The sequence below is a fragment of the Hemicordylus capensis genome, chromosome 2 (assembly GCF_027244095.1).
Source record: "Hemicordylus capensis ecotype Gifberg chromosome 2, rHemCap1.1.pri, whole genome shotgun sequence".
In the NCBI taxonomy this organism is placed as follows: domain Eukaryota; kingdom Metazoa; phylum Chordata; class Lepidosauria; order Squamata; family Cordylidae; genus Hemicordylus; species Hemicordylus capensis.
The window spans coordinates 21,921,993-21,944,917 of NC_069658.1; the positions used below are offsets into that span (position 1 = coordinate 21,921,993).

The window sequence follows — 22,925 nt, forward strand, 5'->3', positions numbered from 1 at the left end:
TTCGATCTCTTCACGGTTAAGGGCACTGGCTGCAAACGGAGAGACTGAGCATGCGCTCTGCTTGCTAGCTCACCAGGCATTTCGCCGCGATTCAAATGTGAGTCTTTAAATCTAAGACAGCATTGGAGTCCTTCCCTCTTTGTGTTTTCCGAGCTATTTCGTTGCAACAGAACACGTGCAACAATATCGGATGCTTTTCTACAGGATCTGGATTTCCTCTCTTCTTTCTTTTGGGGATAAGGAACTCTTCTAGGAGGTGCGGGCATTAAACAGAAAGCCGCTTCCTTGGCCACACGGAGCATGCGCGCCGCTGCATTTGCGCATGCTCAGCTGTTCCGGAAACAAGATTTCGAGAGTTCAGACTTAACTACAAGTGGGCAGTTTCTGTGGTAATTTCATTTCCGCGCAGAGCGGAGTTCGTGGTGCTTTCCAAAGAGGCCGAGTCACTGTGGGGGGGAGAGAGAGAAGCCAGTCTGGATGGCGGGGTCGCTGCCGGCCGACGGCCCGCTGCCCATCAACCGCCTGGCGGAGCCCCTGTTGCGGAAACTCAGCGACGTGTTGGATCGGGCGGCTGCGGGCAAAGGCTGGAGGGACCTGGCGCAGCTCGCCGGCAGCCACGGCGGGGTCAGGCTGAGGTGAGGAGGGGGAAAGTGACAGCTCCCGGGTCGGGGGAGTCGCGCCGCCGAGGACCGGTTTGCCCCGTGGGCACTTCCCCGCTGGGCGAGCGGTGTCGCGTGACAGTCTTTCGGGCGCCACAGGGCTCTTCGGCGCTGTGTTCGAGTTGCCACCGTGGACTGACTGTAGCTGTTCCCGGAGAGGTTTTCCCTCTGACATGGTGCGCAGTGTCAAGCCACTGCGATCTCCAGGGTGGCTTTCAGTGGTCCCCTGGGAGGTGGGCGTTCACATAATGGCCTGGCCTTTCAGGGTTTTTAATTAGTTTTAATTGTTTTAATGCTAACCTGATTTTCAGGGTTTTGATTGTTATGATAGTTTTAAGATGTTTTTTAATTGGTGTTAATATTTATATCTCTGTTTTAATTGTTATTGGTTTTAATGGTTTCTGTTACTAATTGTAAACTGCCCTGAGCCTTTTGGAAGGGTGGTATTAAAAAAAAAAAAATCTAAATAAATAAATGTGAAGTGGTGCTGTTGTGTTGGTGTCAACTCCTGGCGCCCACAGAGCCCTGTGGTTGTCTTTGGTAGAATCCAGGAAGGGTTTAACATTGGCTCCTCCTGTGTAGTATGAGATGATGATGATGCTTTTCCGCATCTTCCTATATTGCTGCTGCCCAATATAGGGGTTTCCCATAGTCTGGGAAATGTACCAGCGGAGATTCGAACCAGCAACTTCTAGCTTGCTAGTCAAGCCATTTCCCTGCTGTGCCATTAGGTGACTGGGTGCATTCACATATTGGCCCTGAAGTCCCTGCAAGCTATCAGGAAGCACTTTGTGCAGGATTTGGGCTTTTCATTGTGTGTTAGAGTGTCGCCTGAGAGCCAGCATAGCGTAGTGGTTAGAGTGTTGGACTAGGACTGGGAAGACCTGAGTTCAAATCCCCATTCAGCCATGAAACTCACTGGGTGGCTCTGGGCCAGTCATGTATCTCTCAGCCTAGCCTATCTCACAGGGTTGTCATGAGGATAAAGATAATCACGGACACTGTTCTGAGCTCCTTGGAGGAAGAGTGGGATATAAATGTAAATAATAAATAAATAAAAATCCACTTTGGAGGCAACTTCGAACTCATAATAAAGACTGCTTTCTGAAAATGCTCCCTGGATGCCACGTCCTGGAGACTCCATACCAGTTTCCCCTACCCTACGTTTTGTTGCAGCAGACTCCTAGTGCAACCCTAAAATACACTCTTCAGGGAGCAAGCCCTGATGAGCACAGTGGGACTTACTCCTGAATAAACATAAATAGGACTGTGCTGGCAGAGTGGTATTGGCATTAGTGGCATTCTCATTTTTTATTTTTATTTTTTGTGCTTTTGGATTATAGTATTGTCAGCCACCTTGAATTTTTTTAATAAAGGCAGGATAGAAAATGGTAGAGAGAGAGAAAAAGATAAAATTGTGGCAGCAATGGCATAGCAAGCGGGTGGAGGTCTGCCCCTTTTATAGCTTTTCCTCATAGGCCTCTTGTGCCTTTTTAACACCTGCAGTATTGAAATCCAGCATGTGAAGTTCACATTCATATGTACTTAGTTCTAGCAAAACTTCTTAAGATGGGAACACTTTTTGTAGTACGTTGTCCAGGGTGTTGTTTGTTCCCATCATTAGAGAAGCATATGTAAAAACACTTTCTGCCTCCCCTCCCTCAACATGTTTCTATTGGTTGCAGTTCTCTGGAATTGGAGCAATGTTCTCTTGAAGTCCTGGTGGCTGAAGGAAGTCCCAGCAGAAGTCTTCTTCAGCTGATGGGTGAAAGAGGCTGTACTGTGTTGGAGCTGACAAAATTGCTGCAGGCTCTGGAACATACTGAAGCGCTTCAGTGCCTCAACATTCCAGGTTAGTTCTGCTCTTCATAATATGCCACCCCTGTGTCTTTGGCCAAATATTTGGGCCAAAGACACAGATGGGCTACGTGTTACCCTTTCCATGTGAAAAACAACCCAGTCATTCCTATTAAAGGTTCCCACTCAACAGCTTAAAAGCAGAAGGGGTTTGACAGGGAAAGGGGGAGCCAGTGACCAGTTTCCTCTTACGTGTGGGTATCGCTTATATATGGTTATCGTTCTCGTCTGCACCTAATCTTCCCTAGCACTGGAGAAGTATGATTTTGGTTGCCTTCAGCTTTCTCTGACTGTTTGGAGAAAAACAGTCTGAGCAAGCAAAGTTAGCTGCTTTTCATGTACTAAGCATAATGTGTAGCTCAGCTCTCAGTGAACATATGTAGTCAGAATTATGGAGGATAATAATAATAGTAATAATAATAATTAGTAGTAGTAGTATTTATTCAGTTTATATACCTCCCTTCCTAAAGTGGCTCAGGGCAGTTTACATTACAATCAAAAACACATAATAAAACAATTAAAAGAAAACATTTTAAATCAGATTAAATTTAAAACTAGATATTTAAAGCCAGGCTAAAAAGATGGATCTTTAAGGCCCTCCTGAAGGCCTCCAAGGAACGATAATCCTTTTATATCCTTGGGGACCATTTTGCATAACCCAGGGGCAACAACCGAGAAGGCCAGATCCCTGGTTGCCACTGGATGAGCCAGTGGCACCTAAAGACTGACCCTCCTGATGATCTTAATGAGCAGTGGGGATCTTGTAGGGAAAGGCGCTCTCTCAAGTAACCTAAGCCATTCAGGGCTTTAAAGGTAATAACCAGCACTTTGTACTTTGCCTGGAAACATATTGGCAGCTGGTGCAATTGTTTAAGAATAGGCATAATGTAGTCTCTCTGCGATACCCCAGCGACCAATTTGTTGCTGCATTTTAAACTAACTGAAGTTTCCGAAATATGTACAAATGTAGCTCTACATAGAGCGCATTGCAGTAGTCCAACCTGGAGGTTACCAGCTGGAGTACCAATATTTTCTGGTCATTCTCCTCCAGAAATGGGTTTAACTGTCGAATCAATTGCAGCTGGTAAAAAGCACTCCTGACCACAGCCTCAACCTGAGGCACTAGGCTGAGACCCGGGTCCGAGAGCACTCCCAAGCTGTGGACCTGTTCTTTGAGGGGCAGTATAACCTCGTCAAGAACAGGAAGTTCTATCCCATCTTTCAGATTACGATCCGCAGCAATGAACACCTCTGTCTTGCTTGGATTCAGCTTCATTTTATTACCTCTCATCCAGCCCATTACTGCCTGTAGGCAGGCATTTAAGGGGCTAATGCCATTTCCTGATATTGATGACAAGGAGAAATAGATTTGGGTGTCTTCAGGATATTATAATTTTTATTAAAAAAATATTGGTAACACCCAGCACCAAATCCTCCAATAATCTCACCCAGTGGTTTCATGTAGATGTTAAAAAGCTTTGGTGACGGAATGGAGACCTGAGGGACTCCATATAGTATCTCCCATTTAAAAGAGCAACTATCACCAAGTGCCACCTTCTGAAATCTGAGATATAGGAGTGGAACCACAGTAAAAAAGTGCCTCCTGTCCCCAGATTCCTCAGGCAATCCAGAGGGATACCATGACTGATGTTATCGAAAGCCTTTAAGAGTTCCAGAAGAACCAGCAGAGTCACTCTGTCAATTCCCTGGCGAAGTTCATATATCAGGCCGACCAAAGCAGTCTCAAACCCATAGCCCTCCCTAAAACCAGTGTGAAATGGGTCTAGATCAGGGGTTCTCAAACTTGGTTCCCTAGATGTTGTTGAACTACAACTCCCATCATTCCCAACTCCAGTGACCAAAGGCTATTGGGATGGAAATGATGGGAGTTGTAGTCCAACAATATCTTGGGATCCTAGTTTGAGAACCCCTGGTCTAGATAATCAATTTCCTCCAAGACCATTTGGAGCTGGTCAGCCACCACCCTCTCAATCATCTTACCCAACCATGGGAGGTTGGAGACTGGCCTATAATTATCTGCCACTAAGGGATCCAGAATGGGCTCCTTAAGAAGGGATCTAACCATTGCCTCCTTCAAACAAGGTGGCATCCTGCCCTCCCTCAGTGAGGTATTAATGATATCAACAAGGCCAGCTCCAACAATCTACCTGCAAGATGAAATTGGCTATCTTGGACAAGGATCAAAGAACAGGTGGTAGGCCATACTGCTCACATTCTCAGGAGTCACAAACTGAAACTGATCCAATCTAATATTGCAAGAGGGATTGCTGGACACCTCCCTAACTGGTCCTGCAGAAATACTGGATAGTGTTGTGCACAGAACCAGCGCCTGCCAGTTCAAAGGTGGGGGAGATCTCTTTTAAGGATGGGGAAGGATGCTCTTACCCCTCCTGCCTCATTTCCACTGCCAGCGCTGCCTTTTAAAACAGTTCGGCGAGGCAGCAGCGTACCTCCTTGCCACCCCAGTGCTTTGGACCGGACGTTGCTGCTGCATGTGTGCACGTCACGCTTGCTCACGTCTCAGTGTGCTCACACACAGTGGCTACTCCGGATACGATGCTGACCGGGGCTGCAAGGAGGTACGCAGCAGCCCCATGCCAGTGGTTTTGGCAGCAATGCCGGCAGGGGAAATGTGGGGGGGGGCTGGGTAAGAGTATTCTCCCTGCTCCGTAAAGGTAACCCCACCCCTTGGCGCCTAACCGTCCAGACACCGTTTCATGCCCATCCCTGGTAGCCACATCTGGAGTGCTGTGTACAGTTCCGGTCACCGTACCTCATCATACCGGGGCTGCAAGGAGGTACGCAGCAGCCCCGCACCAGTGGGGTACTGGCCAGCGCTATGGAAAGGGACCGCCAAACTGGTGTGTGCACTTCCCTAGTGGCTACACCATAGGGCATTTTGATAACAGCAGTTTTATTTTCAATCCCCTTCCTAATGATTCCAGACATGGAATGGCCTTTTTCACAGCTGCCACACATCATGTCAACACTTTTAATGAGCTGTCCATCAGACCCCACTATCTCTCTCCTAGTCAGTCACTCGTGAGAGTCCTCGCACCCCATCAGCATATTTGTGAAGTTGGGGTGTTTTGCCCCAATATGCATCACTTTACACTTGCTAATTGAACCACATCTGCCATTTTTTCTCTCGCTCACCCAGTTTGGAGAGATTCTTTTGGAGCCCCTCGCAGTCTGTTTTGGATTTCACTACCCTAAATAGTTTAGTGTCATCTGCCTTGCTGCTTACCACTGCTTACCCCAACTTCTAGATTATTTATGAACCATTTAAAGAGCACTGGTCCCAATACAGATCCCTGGGGGACCCCACTTCTTACTTCCCTCTATTTAGAGAACTGTCCATTTATACCCACTCTCTATTTCCTGTCATTCAACCAATTGCCAATCCAAACATGAACCTGTCTCCTTATCCCATGACTGCTTTTCTCGAGAGTCTGTGATGGGGAACTTTGTCGAAAGCTTTGGGAAAGTCCAAGAACCGTAATTTTGGGTAGAAAGGCCGCGGTGGGTACACTATTAAAAGTTTATTGTCACCTGCGTTGTTTGCGCTAGAATTCAGGATCAAGCTGTAGTAAAACTTTAAGCCTTCAAAACAACAACAACAACAAATGCATGATGTCCCCCTCTAACTGCGGCATTTACATTGATATGGCGTTTCTGCAATTTTTCAGCCTTTTTCCTTACTGTGGCTTTTACACTGATACGTCCTCTCTGCCCAAAATTAGGGCATACTATGTCAACCGGATCCCACATGCCTGTTGACACTCTCAAAGAACTCCATAAAGTTGGTGAGGCAAGATTTACCTTTGCAAAAGCCATGCTGGTTTTTCTTCAGCAAGGTCTTTTCTTCTAAATGCTTAACAACTTTATCTTTGAGAATGTGTTCCATCCGTTTGCCTGGCACAGACATTGAAGTAGCCAGTCTGTAACCTTCTGGCTTCCCCCTGCCCCCCCCATCCCTTTTTTACAATTGGTGTTACACTGGCTGCTTTCCAGTCCTCTGCAGAGCCTGACTGTAGGGATAAGTTACATATTTTTTGCAAGGAGGTTGGCACTTTCACATTTGAGTTATTTAAGGACTCTCGGGTGGATGCCATCTGGCCCTGGCGGTTTGTTAATTCTTAATTTCTCCAGACAGGGAAATTCAGACGGAAGAAGAGTTTCTGCCTCTCAGCTAGCCCCCCAGTCTTCCTTGCTGTGCTTCTGGCTTTCCTTTGCCCTTTTATGCCAAACTAGATTGCCATAGATACATAGAAGATAAAATATAAGCAGGGTTTGCAGCATTGGGTTCTGAAGAAACCACTCGGAGCCATAATTAACAAGTAAAAGAAACTTTACTTAAAAATAAGAAAAGTCTTGGCTGAGTTGCATGTCAGTTTTGATGGGGAGAGAGAGAGAGAGAGGGAGGTCTGTGTGTCTGTGCCCAGCTGACACAAAAGCAGGTATGCAGAGAAGCCATTTACATATGAAACACTTCGTCTCTAGAGGTGAGATCAACCCTTTACCTTCTGGCTGGGAATAATCCCCCCACCATTGCAACTTCCAACAAAGGAGACTTTCAAAAGTCATTCAGGGTCTCATCCCATGAGCCCCTGCAAGGAAAATTACTGTTTAGGAAGGGGAAGAATGTATCAGTGCAACTTCTTACCCTAAGGTGCTGGCTAGCATTTCAAGCAGTCACAGTACTGTGGCTCTTCTCTAGGTGTCACTTACTGTGACTTGAAGCACTGTGCAAATGTATTCCATCCAGAATTTTTACAAGGGTGCATTAAAGACTCTCTTATGGGGATTTTTGTACCCCACAAATCTGTCTTGTTCAGGGCAGCTTAATGTGCCTGTATAAGAATTGGTATTTTCTGTTGCTTGGTATGTATGAGAACTATATCATGAATAAATAATGGAAAACGTTAACTAGTACTTGCAAATATGAGTTCTGTAACCTTGACCATGGGAGAGCAAAATGGGACTTAATTACCACCTGCTCATGCAGTCTAAACATAGACGGTCAAAGATTTAACGATTGCAACGATGTAACTGTATTTTCCTGTACTCTTTTAAGGCCCTAAATATGGGCAGTGTTCTTCCACAAAATTTATAAAGTCATACAAAGACAAATTAATTTAGTTACCGGTAGTTATCTCCCAGTGGTTCTGAAGTTCACCCTGGGAGTGTTATATGGATGTTTTAAGGCCATTGTGTTAGTATTCCAAACTGGAAGCTGAATGGGTAACCAATTAGTAGTGGGACTGCAGTACTGTGTATAAAATTCATGTGCAGAGATCAGTCCTATTAGAACTCTTGAATCCATGTATATATTGCAGCCTCAGAAGGATCCCATGCAGAGAGAAGCACAGCATAGCCAAATTGGAATGTTATGCTCTGGGTGCAGTAAGGAGGGTGAGAGAGAGAGTGTTTTGTGCTTTTGTGGCCAAGACATGCTCCTACTCTGGTTCAATAGGAAGGGTTATTCTTAAAGTAGCATTTGAACAGATTTTTAAAAAAAATCTTTGCTTTATGCTTTTTTGTGGTTTTCACCATGCTGGGCTATCACATGAAAATCTGTTTACTCATCTCTGAATAATTTGAAATGGTACTTTGTTTGCATCCTGCTGACTGGAAGATGTGCAGGTGGCCCTCGTTATCCACGGTCCTGGCACCCGCAGTTTCACATATCCACGGTCGGTTCCTGAGTGGCCAGAAATTGCCTCTGAGGTAATTTCTGGCCACCATTTTGCTGAACGAAACCATTTTGTGGCTTTTATTTTTAAAAAAATCCCATGTTTTTTTGTGGAAAATTGGCGGAATTGGGGTGTTTGGGGGTCATAGCTGGAAACCTGCAGAGCATGGTACAGCCACTTATTTCTGCTTTTTAAAGCTTCTGTTTCCACCTGTTTCACCCTAATCTCCCAATTCCCATTTGCCTCAAGGTCTAGTTATCCATAGTTTTGTTATCCACAGTTGTAGTGGAGAATGGAATCCCCATGGATAACGAGGGCAACTTTTGGCACTGTTCCATGTTCCTATCCTGAAGCAAACCACTTCCTTTTGAAAGAGGCAGGAAGGAGCATTTGAATCTGGCATAAAGTATGTGCAACAAGGCTCAACATGTCTCCAAGTAAAATTTTCCTCTTCTATATTGTCCTTGAACCTCTTCTGGAAACTGTTTTGCTACTGATTTTGGCAGGACTGCACTGGAACATGTGGAAATAAAAGTTAGGCCCTTTTATCACTGAAGTTTTTTCATTTGAGCACCATGAATATTGAAAATAACTTGCTGAGAGGGAGTTGGGTGGAAACATTTTGGTCAAGAGAAATGACTTTTCATATTTGAGTTTTGTCAATTAACTATTTGTTTGCAACCTCCTAATGCTACATTGGGGTAAATATCTCTATTCTTGAACAGTACTGGCAAAGTAAATTGGAGTATATTGGATTTTGCCAATATAAGTTGCCAAGATAGGCTGCTGGATTACTTGATGTGGAGGGTTGTTCCATGTTGGTTTTGATGTCTCTTGTTCTGATTATTAAGTGTATGTGTTTCAATAATAATAAAATGAGTTTGAGAGCACGTGTTTTTTCCATATGGTGAACATTTCGTAATTTGTTCTGAATGTTTATGCTCACTAATTTCATTATAACTTATGGCAGAAACAAATGAAATGGAGCTTCATATATAAGTAGCGGTGTTATTAATTAACAAATCTCAAGTGTAATTGAATGCATTATATATGGACTTTTTTTTTAAGGTATAAAGGTAGTGGTAGAACCAGAGTCTCGGGCAGCATTATCTGGCCAGACGGTGAAGCTGAGTTGCTGGGCAGCTGGTTATCCACATCTACATTATCAGTGGTTCAAACAAAAAAAGGAGGTAAATAAATGCAACTGGAAAGCTCAGAGAATGTCAAGTAATAAGCATAAGTGAAAATGGTACTTTTTGATGTCTAGCCCTTATTTTTATCAAGATGAATTGATACAAACGTGTGTATGAGGAATAGCATCTTATTCCCCCCCCCCCATTTTTATATACTTGGTTTTTGAGGAACATTCAGAGTTGCTCACTTTAAAAATACGCTTTTGTCTATTTAAATATGAAATTTGTACCTTGCATTTAATAAAAGTTTTACCCGTATTACCTTGACAACTTCTGACCGTCCTTTAGAAAAGTTATCTTAATAATTGGTTTGATCCTTCAGCCCTCAAATTTAGCTAAGAATAGTGCAGAATTCAACAGTAGGGAAATATTTTCCTATTATGCTCTGAACCTGACACCCCATGCTGAATTTAGGTGGTTAGAAGTTACTGGCACCTAGTTGCTATGGCAATTCCACAAATTGAAATGTGGTAATTAGTAACTTAAGACTTAAAATAAGCAATCTCATTGCATTCAGCGTGACCCTAAAAAATCTGATTGCTATGAGGTCTGATTTACTATGATTCTGTTTTGAATGCTGCTGTGACCATTTCCCCCTTCTCTTTATCTAAGGGTTGTTGTGCTATAACATGATTGCCACTTTCTGGAACATCGTGATGACAGCAATTGTTAAAGGCAGTTTTGATGATGAGTTTAAATTGGTGTTACCCTTGTGGCATGCTGAATTACCTTTCTGCCTAGTTTCTGAAAAACATGTAGGAAATCTCTCCCAAGGATCAAAGAAAGACTGTGTTTGAACTAATAAGCCACCTTTGTGGTATCCTTTACAAGGAAAATAATAGACAATTGCCTGTTTTCACTGCTTGAGTGGTTTGCTTTATTGATCATGATTAGTATAAAGTCTTGGAAATAATAAGTTGCTATTGATAGAACACATTAAAAATGTCCCAGAATAGCCTGAGCTCAGGTTTAAAAAGACTCTAGAGATTATTATTCTTATAACACAATTGAAATCCAGCGTGGAGGGTGGCTGAACCCTCCACACTCAAGGACTTAAAGTGAAACATACTAATGATTGTGCCAGTCCAAGATCATAAAATGCCATATAAGATGGCAAGATAGGGACTTTAGCTTAAGGTTTAATGAATATGAGTACAAGTTTTCAACACTGAAGTGAAAATGTGAAAAATGACCCTGATCACATTCATCTTCATAATTGCTATTTTATTGGTGGGAAACTTGCCATAGCTTCCTTAAGGCTGGCTAATGAATTTATGCTGGAGCAGGGTTATAGCTCAAGCTCCAAAAATGCAGCACTCGGGTTTATCAGCAAAATGGTGAAGTTGTGAGGATGAATGATGATAGGTTCATGTTTTATATGTTTACATATTTGTCTAGAACTGTAGACTAATGTTCCTATGGATTGTATTAATGCAAGGGGTGCAGGAGTTATTTTGCACCATCAAAATAATCAGTTTGCTTTCCTTTTTGCAGCCTTTTGTATCTCCCCCCCGCCCCAAAAATTGGCTCCTAAAGTTTGAGGAACTCTTGAAAGCCAGGTGTGCGTGTGTGCGTGCGTGTGCATGCAGAGGGGAAAGAAGAATTGCAAAAACTACCCCTTGCTTGAACTTTAGGGTTGTATCCTATTTTTCCGGCTGTGTCACCACAGTAGCTCTTGGGATTTCTTTAGAAATTGCACCTCTAGTCATTCTTCATTCTTGGCCAGTAGGGCACAATGGACAGATGTTGATTCTCTTGGACTTCTCAGCAGCTTTCAATACCATCCGCCAAGGTATCTTTCTGGGTTTTACAATAACTCCCATTCTCCCTGGAGCGGTGACTCTTGCACTATGTGGCCTTTGCATTATATCTTTTCCATTAACTTGAAGCCATTGGGAGAGATAATCCAGAGTTCTGGGCTGAAGGTTCATTGGTATGCTGATCACACCCCGCTCTACCTCATTTCCAAAGGAAGAAGTAAAAGTTCTGAACTGGTTTCTGTCTTATTTATTATTAAAACTTTTATACCGCCCTTCCAAAAGGCTCAGGGCGGTTTACATTAAAACACCATTAAAATCAATTAATAATTAAACAAATTATAAAACACAAAACAATAACTAACAATTAAAAACATCATAAAACAACAATTAAATAATCAAAACAATTTAAAAACAAGTTTTAAAAAGCTGAGAAAGCCTGGTTGAAGAGATGTGTTTTCAGGTGTTTTCTGAAAATTGCCATATCATTATCCCATATGAACCTAAGATTAGCCTCTGAGGCCTTGCCCTCTGGCCAATCATTCATGTAAAGATCCAGAGATCTATGAGGAGGAAATAGACAAGACACATGTATCCATTAAACAATCCAAAAGATGCTATATTAATAATCTAGAATAAATAGATAACAATACCAATTAGTAATCTAGAATAGCTAGATAACAATAGCAATTATCTTGCAGATGGTATCTGCACATGAATATGACCCAAATATTGCATCTCAATGAATAAATCAGAAGTCATAACACAGGGTAAATATACATTCAAGCCCAAATATATAAGTGTGTAAAAATAATGTTCTAGTCCATATGAAGAATGAATCTGTATCAAAATAAATGAAAAAAATCTTGCAATAGTGAAAAATTCCTCAAATGAGTAGCAATAACACTGATATTGCAGGTAGTGTCTGCACATGCATGTATGAAAAATATAGCATCTCAATGAAAAGGACAGAAACTTCTTCTAATTGTAGAAATGAAGTCTTGCCAGGATGGAAGGAGTCCTTGGAAAGAGTCCTTATAGGCTAGCCCGGGATTCTTAAACCCATTTCGGATAATCCTTCGTCAGAGAACAGAAACATTCTTTAACAATAAAACAAGCACTAGCAAATCTCCTGACCAACAACTTACATAGATAACCGTAATGATGTAAATAACATCCTCCCCCTTATACACAAACCAATACATACCACTTTTCTTCCTCTCTGAGCTCAAACAACAATAAAGGCTCAGTCAACCAGATCTTTATGGAGGCAACCTTTCCTCCTACACCTTGTTGAGGGGGAAAAAAACTTACTAACTGCCAAGCCCCAGGGCTTGAAGATATATAGCCCGGCATCAGTTAAGATGCTTCTAATCAGGTGAAGCCACCTACAATTGGGTCTCCAAAAGAAATAATGTGAACATTTAGGCACCAGCTGTACAATATCACCACATTCATTAAGGATGCAGCTTTATCTTGCTTTTCAAATCATTGACATATCATGCTGCTAAAGCTGCCGAAGCAGTAAACTCAAAACCGCAGCTTATTTTACTTCTCAGATTGTTGATATATCATGCTGCTAAAGCTACATCCACAGTTAATTGTATAGACTACGGAAACCACTATCTGCAATAACAATTCTAAATTGAATTCTTTCAAATGTTATAAATTACATCGGCACGTTTAATATAAACACCTTCTTCCTAATTATAGGTCCGAAAGCTCCCATGTACAGATGGTAAATGTCAACCAAATTCCTATCGATAAGGCTGATGTGTACAACCGACCTTCAACAGTTCTATAATATGACAAGATGAATGAATTACAAAAACACTGACATATCACAGGCCGAATTAAGCCCATATGGGATAATTGTATTCAATCTATATATAAAAGTGGATTCCATTCTTAACAATAATTGTTCAACATTCTCATGCCCAAATTTCTTTGGTTGATATTTGTAAATTACGCTGAACCTGATGTCTTCAGGGGAATGTTGGAAACTCCTGAAATGTTCAGTAAGAGGTGCTTCCAAAACCATATGTTTAATTCTAGATCGATGTTCAATGATTCTAGTCCTCACTGCCCAATTGCTTTTGCCCACATATTTTAAACCACAGGGACACGTGATCATATAAATGATATTTTTGCTGCTGCAATTGGCAAAAAATAATAACTTAGACATCCGTTTCTCCCTGGAAATATATATTTCATCAATTTCCACAGCCAAAGAACAAGCGGCACAATGGCTGCAGCGATGAAACCCTGACGGAGTCACATGCAGTGATGGAGTAACACATATATTTGCTTTAACCAGATGGTCTCTAATGTTTTAAAAATTTGTGTTTTTGCAAATTGGCATCTTTTTTGTGGCCCCTTTGTCTCCACATTTTACACGGTTTCGTTTTCATTTTTCCTCCTGATTCGGCATGCATCCCATTTTTTCTGCTCTGGCCAATCATTAGCAAAGATCCATTTGCTAGGGGAAGTGGTGATGCCACGCTTTTGAGATAATCTCCCAGGGAGGTCCAGCAGAGAGGTTCCTGTTCTATAGGCAGCATTTGAATGCACTCTTATTCTGGAAGAAGGGATTTTGTATTTGACTGTACTGTTTCATCCCTCCCTGGGGTTCTACTAGTTTTTGATGCTTCTGTGTATATTACATTTTTTAAAATTGATTTTTAATATGCTTTTTAAATGTAACATAACATTACATTAGTAAATGGAACATTAGTATGAAAAGCAGTGTTTAAAAATTGTTTTGGACTTGAAATGCTGAGGCCTGCCTGCTGCATTCATATCCCTACTTTGAAGTTCACTAGATGAACTTGGGCAAGTTGTTGCCTTTTGGCTTAACCTTCCTTGCAAGGTGGTTGTGAGGCTAAAATGAGATAACCCCAGCTATGTTGTTCTTGAAGGAAGCTGATATATGAATGTAAAAGGTAGTGTCTTTCTTATCTGAACATATTTGGTAGGTAAGTTTTAATTGTAGGTGGTTCTGTGGAAAACACACATTCTTATCGCAGTTTATGCTATTTTATCTTTTTTTTTAATCCTGCCTAATGCAGGTTCCACATGGGAATACCCCAGAGCTAGTCTTCAGCCAAGTGAATACAGATGATGCTGGCATTTACATATGCCGAGTGAACAGTGAGTCTTCCTATGTTTTCAGTCGATGGGTTCAGCTGGATGTGTGTGATCTCCAAGGAGCTTATCATGGTGAGTTACGAAAGTTTTGCACAATGCAAGTGATCACTATTCAGAACTGGGGGCCAGGAAAGAGCATGTGTGTCTCTCTCTCTCTTTCAGGCGTACCCATCGCTAATCCCATGTGTGGCAGCTCTCGCGAGTGTTCTCAAGCAACTGCCAGATAGCGGCAGGGATGGGCGGAGGGTGGCCAGTGGGAAGGGAAAGTGGCGGTCAGGCTGGCCGGTGGGTGGTGAGGGAAAGTGGTGGCCTGGCTGGCTGGCAAGCAGTAACAGAAAGCACCGCCGGAGGGCGATGAGAGAAAGCGGACTGGGACGGGGAAGAACGGACAGAGGCTGAAGACTAAATGAAGATGGGGCAGGAGAGAGACAGGGAGAACTAGGGGTGCAGATTTTCCAGATTCTGAGACTTGCTTGTTTCTCTCCTTAAAAAGTACGGTGCTACTCCTTGCTTGGTTACAAAATGGTTTATTTGATAATACAATTTACTTTCAGTGACTTCTGCTATAAACTTTCTGTGATTGTGGTTTTACACTTCCTCTTTCTTCCCAGAGCTCACATATTAGTTACAACTGTGTTTATTTTAACAGAACTTCCCCTGGTTCTCCTTAGCCCCGCCTTCTCCCAGGCTGTACGTCAGACACCCACTCTGCCTGTCTCTTGGTCTTCTCAGCCCAATGCCTTTTAACGGTCCTTCCTCCCAGCAGGGGTCTCCCAATCCCAGCTGCTGTCTCTGCTGGCTTCCCTTAGAAAGAACCTTAATCATTTTATGTTAAGATGTTTACCTTGTAACTCATTTCATCACAGTTCTGCAATACCTCATTTCTAGGACAAGATTGTAACCAGCACTGCATCTTTCTTTTTCTTTCTTTCTCAGAATCAAATGGTAAACTTTCCCTGGAGTGTACCCCTTCAGTCTGCAAGTAGAGAGGATCATGTGCTCCTTCAGGAAAATACCCCGCACACTGAAAAAAATAGTATGTCCTGAAGGAAAAGTCTACCTAACCTCCCCCTGACATCTTTGTAAAGCGGCCTTTTTGCAGGGGGTTAGGGAAGCATTCAGACTTTCAACCCCCACTAGCAGCCTGAGGCAGTACCATAATATTTATGTCACTGTTGAAACCGGCACAGGGAGAATTGCTGCACTGCTGTTTTTATACACACACACACACCTACCCCCTCCCCTCTCATAAATGTATGCATAGTTTTAAGAAAAATTGTTTTTTAAAAAAAACTTGGAAACTTAACAAAATGGTGGGTTGTGATTGTGGGGAGGATGGAATAGTGTTTGCTGATATTTGCCATCATTTAAGGGCTGCAAGAGTAGTGGAAGGATTCTCAAGTTAAAGCTATTGGAGTAGTGGAAGGATTCTCATACACGGTATCCAGTAGATAACCATGACACTTAGCAACCATGTTCCATGTGACCATCACAGTGGCCATGATTGTGATACCTAAGGAAGCATCACATTCTCCTGGTATAAGACATGGTTCATCGCTTGCAAACCAAATATGATGCACCCACAATAGAAGTGCTCAGGGAAGGACTGTGAGCACTTTGTTGTTGTTGTTCCTATACTACGCTTCATCCATGTTTCTCAAAGTGGTATTTTACCTCATGGCCAGGGCAGTAGGGTAGACCGAGCCTGCTTTTTTAAAAAAAACTTATTTGTATACTCTCTTGTATACTTCAACACTGAGTGGACATTCAAACCTGGATTTCCTGCTTCAAAACCTAATGATTGACATGTTATGCTGGCTTATGCTGATGTTTCCAATCTGCCTGCAGAGCTGCGGGTGTTCAAGGAAACATTGTCAGTCTTGCAGACATGCAAATACTCATGCACAAATACTTAAACCAGCATGCACGCAGTTTAGGAGTGCAACTTAAATTGTTTCCAATGTACTTGTGCTGCTCAAGTGTGTGCAATGCTGGTTTGGAAGTTGCGTAAGGGTGCTCTTGTGCAAGACCACCAGCATTTCCTTACAGTGTTCCCTCTCTGCTGCTGCAATCCAAGGATGTCTCAGTGTGGGTTATGCTTCATGTGGCTCGAAGGCAGGACTATGCAAATTAAGGTGAAGCCTTTAAGAGCCAGGGGAGCATGGCCCCACCCAGTTCTTTTAGTCCTGCATTTGGCTCCCTGCAGTTCTCTCTCTGTTTTTCTCTCACTGCTTCCTTGTTTCTCCATTTGTTCTTCTTGACTGTCCATTTATCCTGACTGTTCATCTGTTCTTCTTGACTATCTGCCTTGTTTCTTTGTTCAAAGATCTTCTAAAGCTCTATCTTATCGAAAAAGAAACAAAAGAAGAAGAAAGAAAGAAAAGGGAGAGGTTAGCTTTAGTTTTACTTTCAGTTTTGCTCCCCCCTGCCACTGCTTTTTTGGTCTTCTTTCTTTCCCTTTGCTGCATGGACCAAGCTAAATGCAAAGTTTACATTAGGGTCCTGAAGAAGAAGCACCAGCAAGGCCTTCCAAAAGTCATTCAGGCAGCCGGTAAGCCGCCCAGGAGGCCGCATCACCGCGACTGCCTAGAGAACATCCAGAGCGTGCGAAAGCCCCAACCTCCCGCCATCTGGCCGTGAGTTTGGGCAAACACCTGCAAGAAGGGGGATTCTGAGCTGGGGGAGTGGACCAGGCAGCCACCTTGCTTCCACTCCCCGCCATTGAGGCAGCCCGAGCTGCAGCAGCAGAAGCGGCATCGCCACCTCCACCACTCTACAGAGCCTTGTAGAGCATGCAGCTGCTGGGAACGACCCAGCTTCCTTGCCGGCCGCCATTGCCTCCACCAGCAACATGTTGGGCATGGCAAAGGACAAGTGCCGGGCCGCCAATGAACAGGCTGCAGCCGCACCGGAGGGTGCAGGATCCGGTCAGGGCCCAGATGCAAAGGCCTCCTTGGGAGCAAGGATGCTGGTCACCAGGAGTGCCACAGCAGAAGCAGGCAGCCAGCCGGTGAGCTTGGCCCATGCTGGGCCCTCTTCTTCCTCCTCTGCTTCCCTCCCTGCCCTAGCAAGCCCCAGGGGATCTGAAACATCCCAGCCTACACCAGTTCAGCAAACTTTAAATCACATGCCTATAGACATGCCACCTAGTTGGTGTTATTGGTTTGTATATATGCTCGTGCACTCATTTGAATGTTATGACCAATTAAAAAGTGTGCTAGTAGGGAACCATCTTCTCCCTCAAGTGCTTCATCCTCTGCATCAGGGATGAGGAGCCCATCCCAATGGAGGATTCCCCAGAGGTCCCAGGGGACCCTCTGGTGTGCCAGATCCTGAACACCCAGACAGAGAAGAAGGGGAATGGTTGCACTGCTTGCAACATCTTCTTTGTGCAAGTCCATCAACATTTAGGCACCTACAGCAGCAGAGGCATGTCAGTCTTTGGGAAGTAGCAGCACAGACTGATCAGAAATGCTGGCATAAGCACTACAGCCAGTTTTTCTAGCCACTGCATCATATTAACTTTTTGCTTAAAAAAACGATTGTCTGGAAAAGACCCTAGAGTCTGTCTTTGGTCAGTGTCTGATTCTTGATTTCCTAAAATCTGTTGGTAATGTATAGAGGTAGCATGCATTTGCTTCTCTCGGGTTCCCCTTTTTTACAGACACCAGGACATACTTGTAGTTGCATAATGTATTTCAGTTAAGCTGCTTCCCAGTTCGTACTTCTCTGGAAATGTTATGATTATTTTGGTGGCATGTCGTGATGCCAGTATGCTAAATGTCAAGTATTTTGTAACTCTTGACTTAGTGAGGTTTGAAATATTGATGATGTGTAATGTTGTTCATCTTCACCCAGCAAGATGGTCACCGAGCCATCTTGAACATGGAAGAAAAGTGCAATAGTATTTTTTGTAAAATTATTCAGAAAATGTTATTATACTGGAAAAGTTAATATTGCAATGAAGTTTCATATGACACCTGAAATTATCTGTATTGTGCCTGAACCTATACTTCTGTATATATTAAAAAAAGCTGTTTATATTCCCTCGTACTAGGGCAGGGGTGGGGAACCTTGGTCCTCCAGCTGATCTTGAACTACAACTCCCACCATCCCCAGCCACAATTGTGGCTAGGGATGATGGGAGTTGTAGTTCAACAACAGCTGGAGGGCCAAGGTTCCCCACCCCTGTACTAGGGGGTTCTTCAAGCTCAATAAATGCTCCCAAGTCTTCAGCTGTTGGGGCTGAAGAGCAGTCGTTTATGCTTTATCTTTTCCCCAAGAGATTATTAAAATGGGTTTTGTATTCTTGTCTAAATGTGTTGATTTTATGCTGACTTTTATGATGCATGTTCAAATGTTAAATGCTGTCTCACTATTAGAAACAGCATATTTCCATTTCCCCCATGTGAGAAACAGATGTTCTAGAGTTCAGATGCCATATTTCTTTCATACTCCTAAAAGATGGAGAGGATAATGTGCATCTGTAGAGATGGGTTTGGGTCGTTCAGACTCCCCACCAGAACCTTTTGGGTGGGCCCTGACAGATCTATTGCTGCCACCCCCTATTCACAACCTGGAAAGGATTTACTGTCCCCTTACCTCTAGGGTTTACCAGACTGGATTTAACAAGATATCCAGTCTCTCTCACAGTTTCTCCAAATACCTGAAATGGTAAAGTGATCACTTGGGAAGAAATATTAGAAAATGGTGGTTCCTTTGGCCTGGGGCTTGGGAGGTATGTGACCGCGGCCCTCCTTTCCCCACTAAGCACCCAGAAAACAGTATTAACAGCTCAAAAAGCTTTATTGTTACTAAGGGATATGAATTGGAGCAAATGGGGGGGAAATAGAAAAGCAGGCCTCAGCCTTATCAATACACCCAGGCGACACAGAGGGGGAAAGGAACAAACTAATGCAAACTGACTACAAGCCCTGTCCCTACAATACCATTTTGTCCTGTGTCCTTGGGGCTGTCATACTCCACAGGCCTCCAAGTGACCTCCCCAGCCCAAGCTGAGCAAGCTTTTAGAATCTTCCCTTCCCTCTAACCCTTTCTTTCAGACATGAAACCAAAAGAGAGGGAAAAGCCAACTGCCAATTCGATTGGTCCCCATAGGGGAGCCTGCAGCCAACCACAGGGCCTAGTGTGTGGTGGGGCTGTGATGTCATCCCTCCCAGCAACTAGGCCCAGGCTCCGTTAACCCCTCACTCACCACAGCATCTTTAAGGTTATGTTTGTTCACACTAATGCTTGTAACTCGAATAGTTACATAGTTCTTAACTATATTTATAAGGGTATTTGGTTTGGTTCTCCTAAGGCATTCTTAGGGCTGGTGCGGGTGTAATTGTACCCAATGTCTGATCAGATTATGCCTCCTTCTCTCCTATGCTAATCTCCCCTGCTTCTTACCAAGTCTTTACCATGGTTAGCATACTCTGTACCCAGGTTAACACTAACTATGGCTAAGTTTAAAACAGGGTTTCTAAATTTGTTTCAGAGTCTAGTTTATTGCTAATCAGAGAGGGAAGGGAAGGAAGCGAGTCTCCTAACCATGGTTAATACATTGGGGAATATTACTTGCAAAAGAGGATTTAGCTGAATAGTGAGGGTTCTAAAGTGGTACATGTGTGGGTGTGAATGTCCAGTGGCCAGCTATTATAAGAGGTGGGGCAAGACTTGTGTGTACTCAGGGACCTTTGCAGCAAGGGTTAGCCCTAGCTGCAAAGGTCCCTTAGTACACATGAGTCTTTCCACACATAGTGGGGAGGCAACACATTATAGCTAGTTAGCCTTGATACTGGGTTCCAACCTGACTGTTTGGCCCAACCTGCAGTAGAAAATGGTGGGCATGTAATTTCTAAGAGCATATAAATATTAAAAATCAAATCTGCCATGTGAAGTCATTACATAAGCAAGAGAAATGCAACAAAACTATTGAAGTGTATCTTTATGGAAGCAGCCTATGCATACAGTTTGTCTGCCTTAAATTCTAGCTGCTTGTTCTACGTGACGGAGTTTGGAACAGTGGGAAGACTAAAGGATGTTGGGCGTGTTATACATGTTACTGTTGAACCTTTAATCCTTGGGTCTTTGACAGATTAGGTGGCAACTACAGTGTGTGTATGTGGGTTGTCTGCTCTATGCATACTGACGTGATTGACCACAACAACTGAGTTGAAAACTTTTGATAGATCCTTACCAGAGATCCCAATAAGATCTCTTAATTGTACAGTGGGTGCCTCAGTAGTGCTGTGCATTCTGTCCGCACCTGAAATCTTGTTAACAGGTTCATGCACAGTAGAAATATTGAGCTTTGTTGGCTTAGCTGTTGCTTTTATTTAAATAGATTTCAGAAAATGCATTAATTGATTTTGAGTATTAGCAGGGAGGCAAAGCAGAAACATTTTTGAAGCTCTCTGAGCCTTGTAAAATATTCAGCACCCCAACATGTGAGGAACTATGCCATCCGTGCAGCTCCAGTTTGTACAGCAGGAGGAGGGGTGTGTGTATGTGTATGTGTGTATAAAGGCCAAACACTCCTTAGTTACGCGAACTGAATCCCAGCAGGTGAATATCTTTGGCAATCCTGTTGAGAAGTTGTTTGAGAAGCACCTTGATCCTCTTTATTGCAATTCAAGCTGTGGTAATATTAATTCTTCATGGAAAAGTATATATGATTAAGCACAGCAATAGTTAAAGTAACTATTGTGGCACATGAAATAGTACTGTAATCATGGTTGTAAGGTAACACCACCATATGTACAATCAAGTATTGATAGGATTAACCCCAGTAAGCCTGAGTTGCATCCAATGAGTGAGCCTCTGATGCTCAGTTGTGTTCTTGTTCTGTGTCCCAGCTGCCACTCATTTGATGTGTATCTCTAGAAAGATGCACATCAAGCAATTAAAAAAAAAAAGCAGGGCTGGTGCACTAACCTTACTGCTACTGCTACTGAGCTGTGTAAAAGGAGCAAGAGTCTGTGTTTTATATAGAATACCTTTGGTAATGTTTCAGCTTTCATAGGTAGCAAAATTGAGTAACCCAAAGAGCGTGCCCCAGAGTGATGGCTACAAACATGGCAAATACTGGAAACCTGTTGTGTCTTTACAAACCTTCAACATGGGCTTGCTTATGGGGATGAACTAGATATGTGGGAGCCTGGTCTGCTGTTTTCAGAGTCATGTGGGGCCGTTTGGCCTTTCCAAGTCTGCTCATTCTCCCACCCCTGAAAACTTTGCCCCAAGCTATATTTCCCACACTTGCCATGCCAAAAATGTCTTTGAGGGTCCAGGCAGTGGGGAAAGTGACCAGGGATAGGGAGGAGGGTGTAAAGGAGAGGCATCGAGGCAGGGAGATTAAGTGCTTCCTTGCCACTACTCCTTCACATATTTGTATGAAACTTCTCAACCAAAGTTCTCAGTGTGGCTTACGTAGAAAAATAAAGATGGTTTCCTGTCCCAAAAGGGCTCACAGTCTGAAAAGACACTTAAGGTAGACACCAGCAACAACCACGGGAGGGAGGCTCTGCTGGGGCTGGAGAGGGCCAGTGGCTGCTCTCCTGCCCACAGTGTTTCTTGCCCCTCCGCCTGCCCGCCATGGGTTTGCTGCAGAGAAGAGGCAGCCTGGGCTTATGTCGAATGTCTGGTTTCACCTTCAGCGCCTAAATGGTCTCAAAGTTATTATCTTTGATTTTTTTTAAGGAGACTCTCTTGATTTGCCTGAAAACAAGATACATATTTGCATCCATCCGCAGCCTCAAAATCTTATGGTAGGGGAAATGTTGGTTCTACAGTGTGAAGCTATAGGAATCCCTATACCTCAATATCAGTGGTTCAGAAATGGATCCCCACTTACTAATGGAGATAAAAAGAGTTATATGGTGAGTCATTCTTTTTTCTTTAGCTATACTGATAATGAACTATATAAGTGGTCTGTGTTACCAAATGTATTTTCAGTTCCTCCTAGTAAATTCATTTTATTTCATTAACTTATTTATATACCACCCAAAACTTATATGTCTGGGTGGTTTTCCCTTTTAAATGTGTAGCCCTGAAAGCCTATATATAAAGTGAAATGTTCTCCAACTTCCTGGTGTTCTGTCATTAGCATGCTGATAATATTTGCATGAATCTCTTTGGAGTACTGAACTCTGTGCGAGTTTAATTGCTTGTATCCTATTTCCAGAGGTATTAACTGTGTGGGTGGAGACAGCACACAAGGGGTTTCGTTGTTTATAGTTACGGCAAACTTGATGCAAAGCTAGATGCAATCCTCCTACATGATGTTTTGTGAAGTGTTTGCAACAGTTTTGTTCTTTAGCACTGATGTCTTATATTAGAACACTCCTCTCACCCCCCATCTCCTCTTAAATTCGTATAAGTGGAGTAGTTTTTACTCTTCCAGTCTTATAATGGATTTAAGGCAGCTGTTGTGACAGACTAGTTCCAGAAAGGCCAATTCAGGATCTGTAGAGCTATGCTTATTTTTAAAATGCTAGAATCTGCCATTTTAATTAAAAGTTGGTGGACTTTCTGGAATTCTGAGGTTTTTTTCCTCCCACGTGAGAGCAAGGCTTGATCCCCAGTGAGTTA

At 43.0% G+C, this 22,925-nt stretch overlaps 1 protein-coding gene and 1 long non-coding RNA gene across 4 annotated transcripts in view; one reads left to right on the forward strand and one right to left on the reverse strand.

The window, feature by feature from the left end:
- Positions 1-242: 242 nt before the first annotated feature.
- The window catches only part of MALT1 (MALT1 paracaspase), a 56,213-nt gene continuing 33,530 nt past the window's right edge, over positions 243-22,925 (forward strand). For both annotated transcript variants that reach the window (XM_053297733.1, XM_053297734.1), the window contains exons 1-5: positions 243-635; positions 2,345-2,511; positions 9,302-9,423; positions 14,252-14,402; positions 22,035-22,213. In XM_053297733.1, coding sequence (XP_053153708.1) covers positions 478-635; positions 2,345-2,511; positions 9,302-9,423; positions 14,252-14,402; positions 22,035-22,213 — 777 coding nt within the window. In that variant the 5' untranslated portion in view covers positions 243-477. The remainder of the gene's footprint in view (positions 636-2,344; positions 2,512-9,301; positions 9,424-14,251; positions 14,403-22,034; positions 22,214-22,925) is intronic.
- Positions 14,098-19,392, reverse strand: LOC128345576 (uncharacterized). Of its 2 annotated transcripts, none has more exons than XR_008316525.1 (3): positions 19,280-19,392; positions 18,933-18,996; positions 14,098-16,669 (listed from the first exon to the last, which is right to left on the reverse strand). It is a non-coding gene; the product is annotated as an uncharacterized LOC128345576 (long non-coding RNA). The 2 variants fall into 2 exon arrangements; XR_008316524.1 differs by having other exon boundaries at positions 14,098-16,673.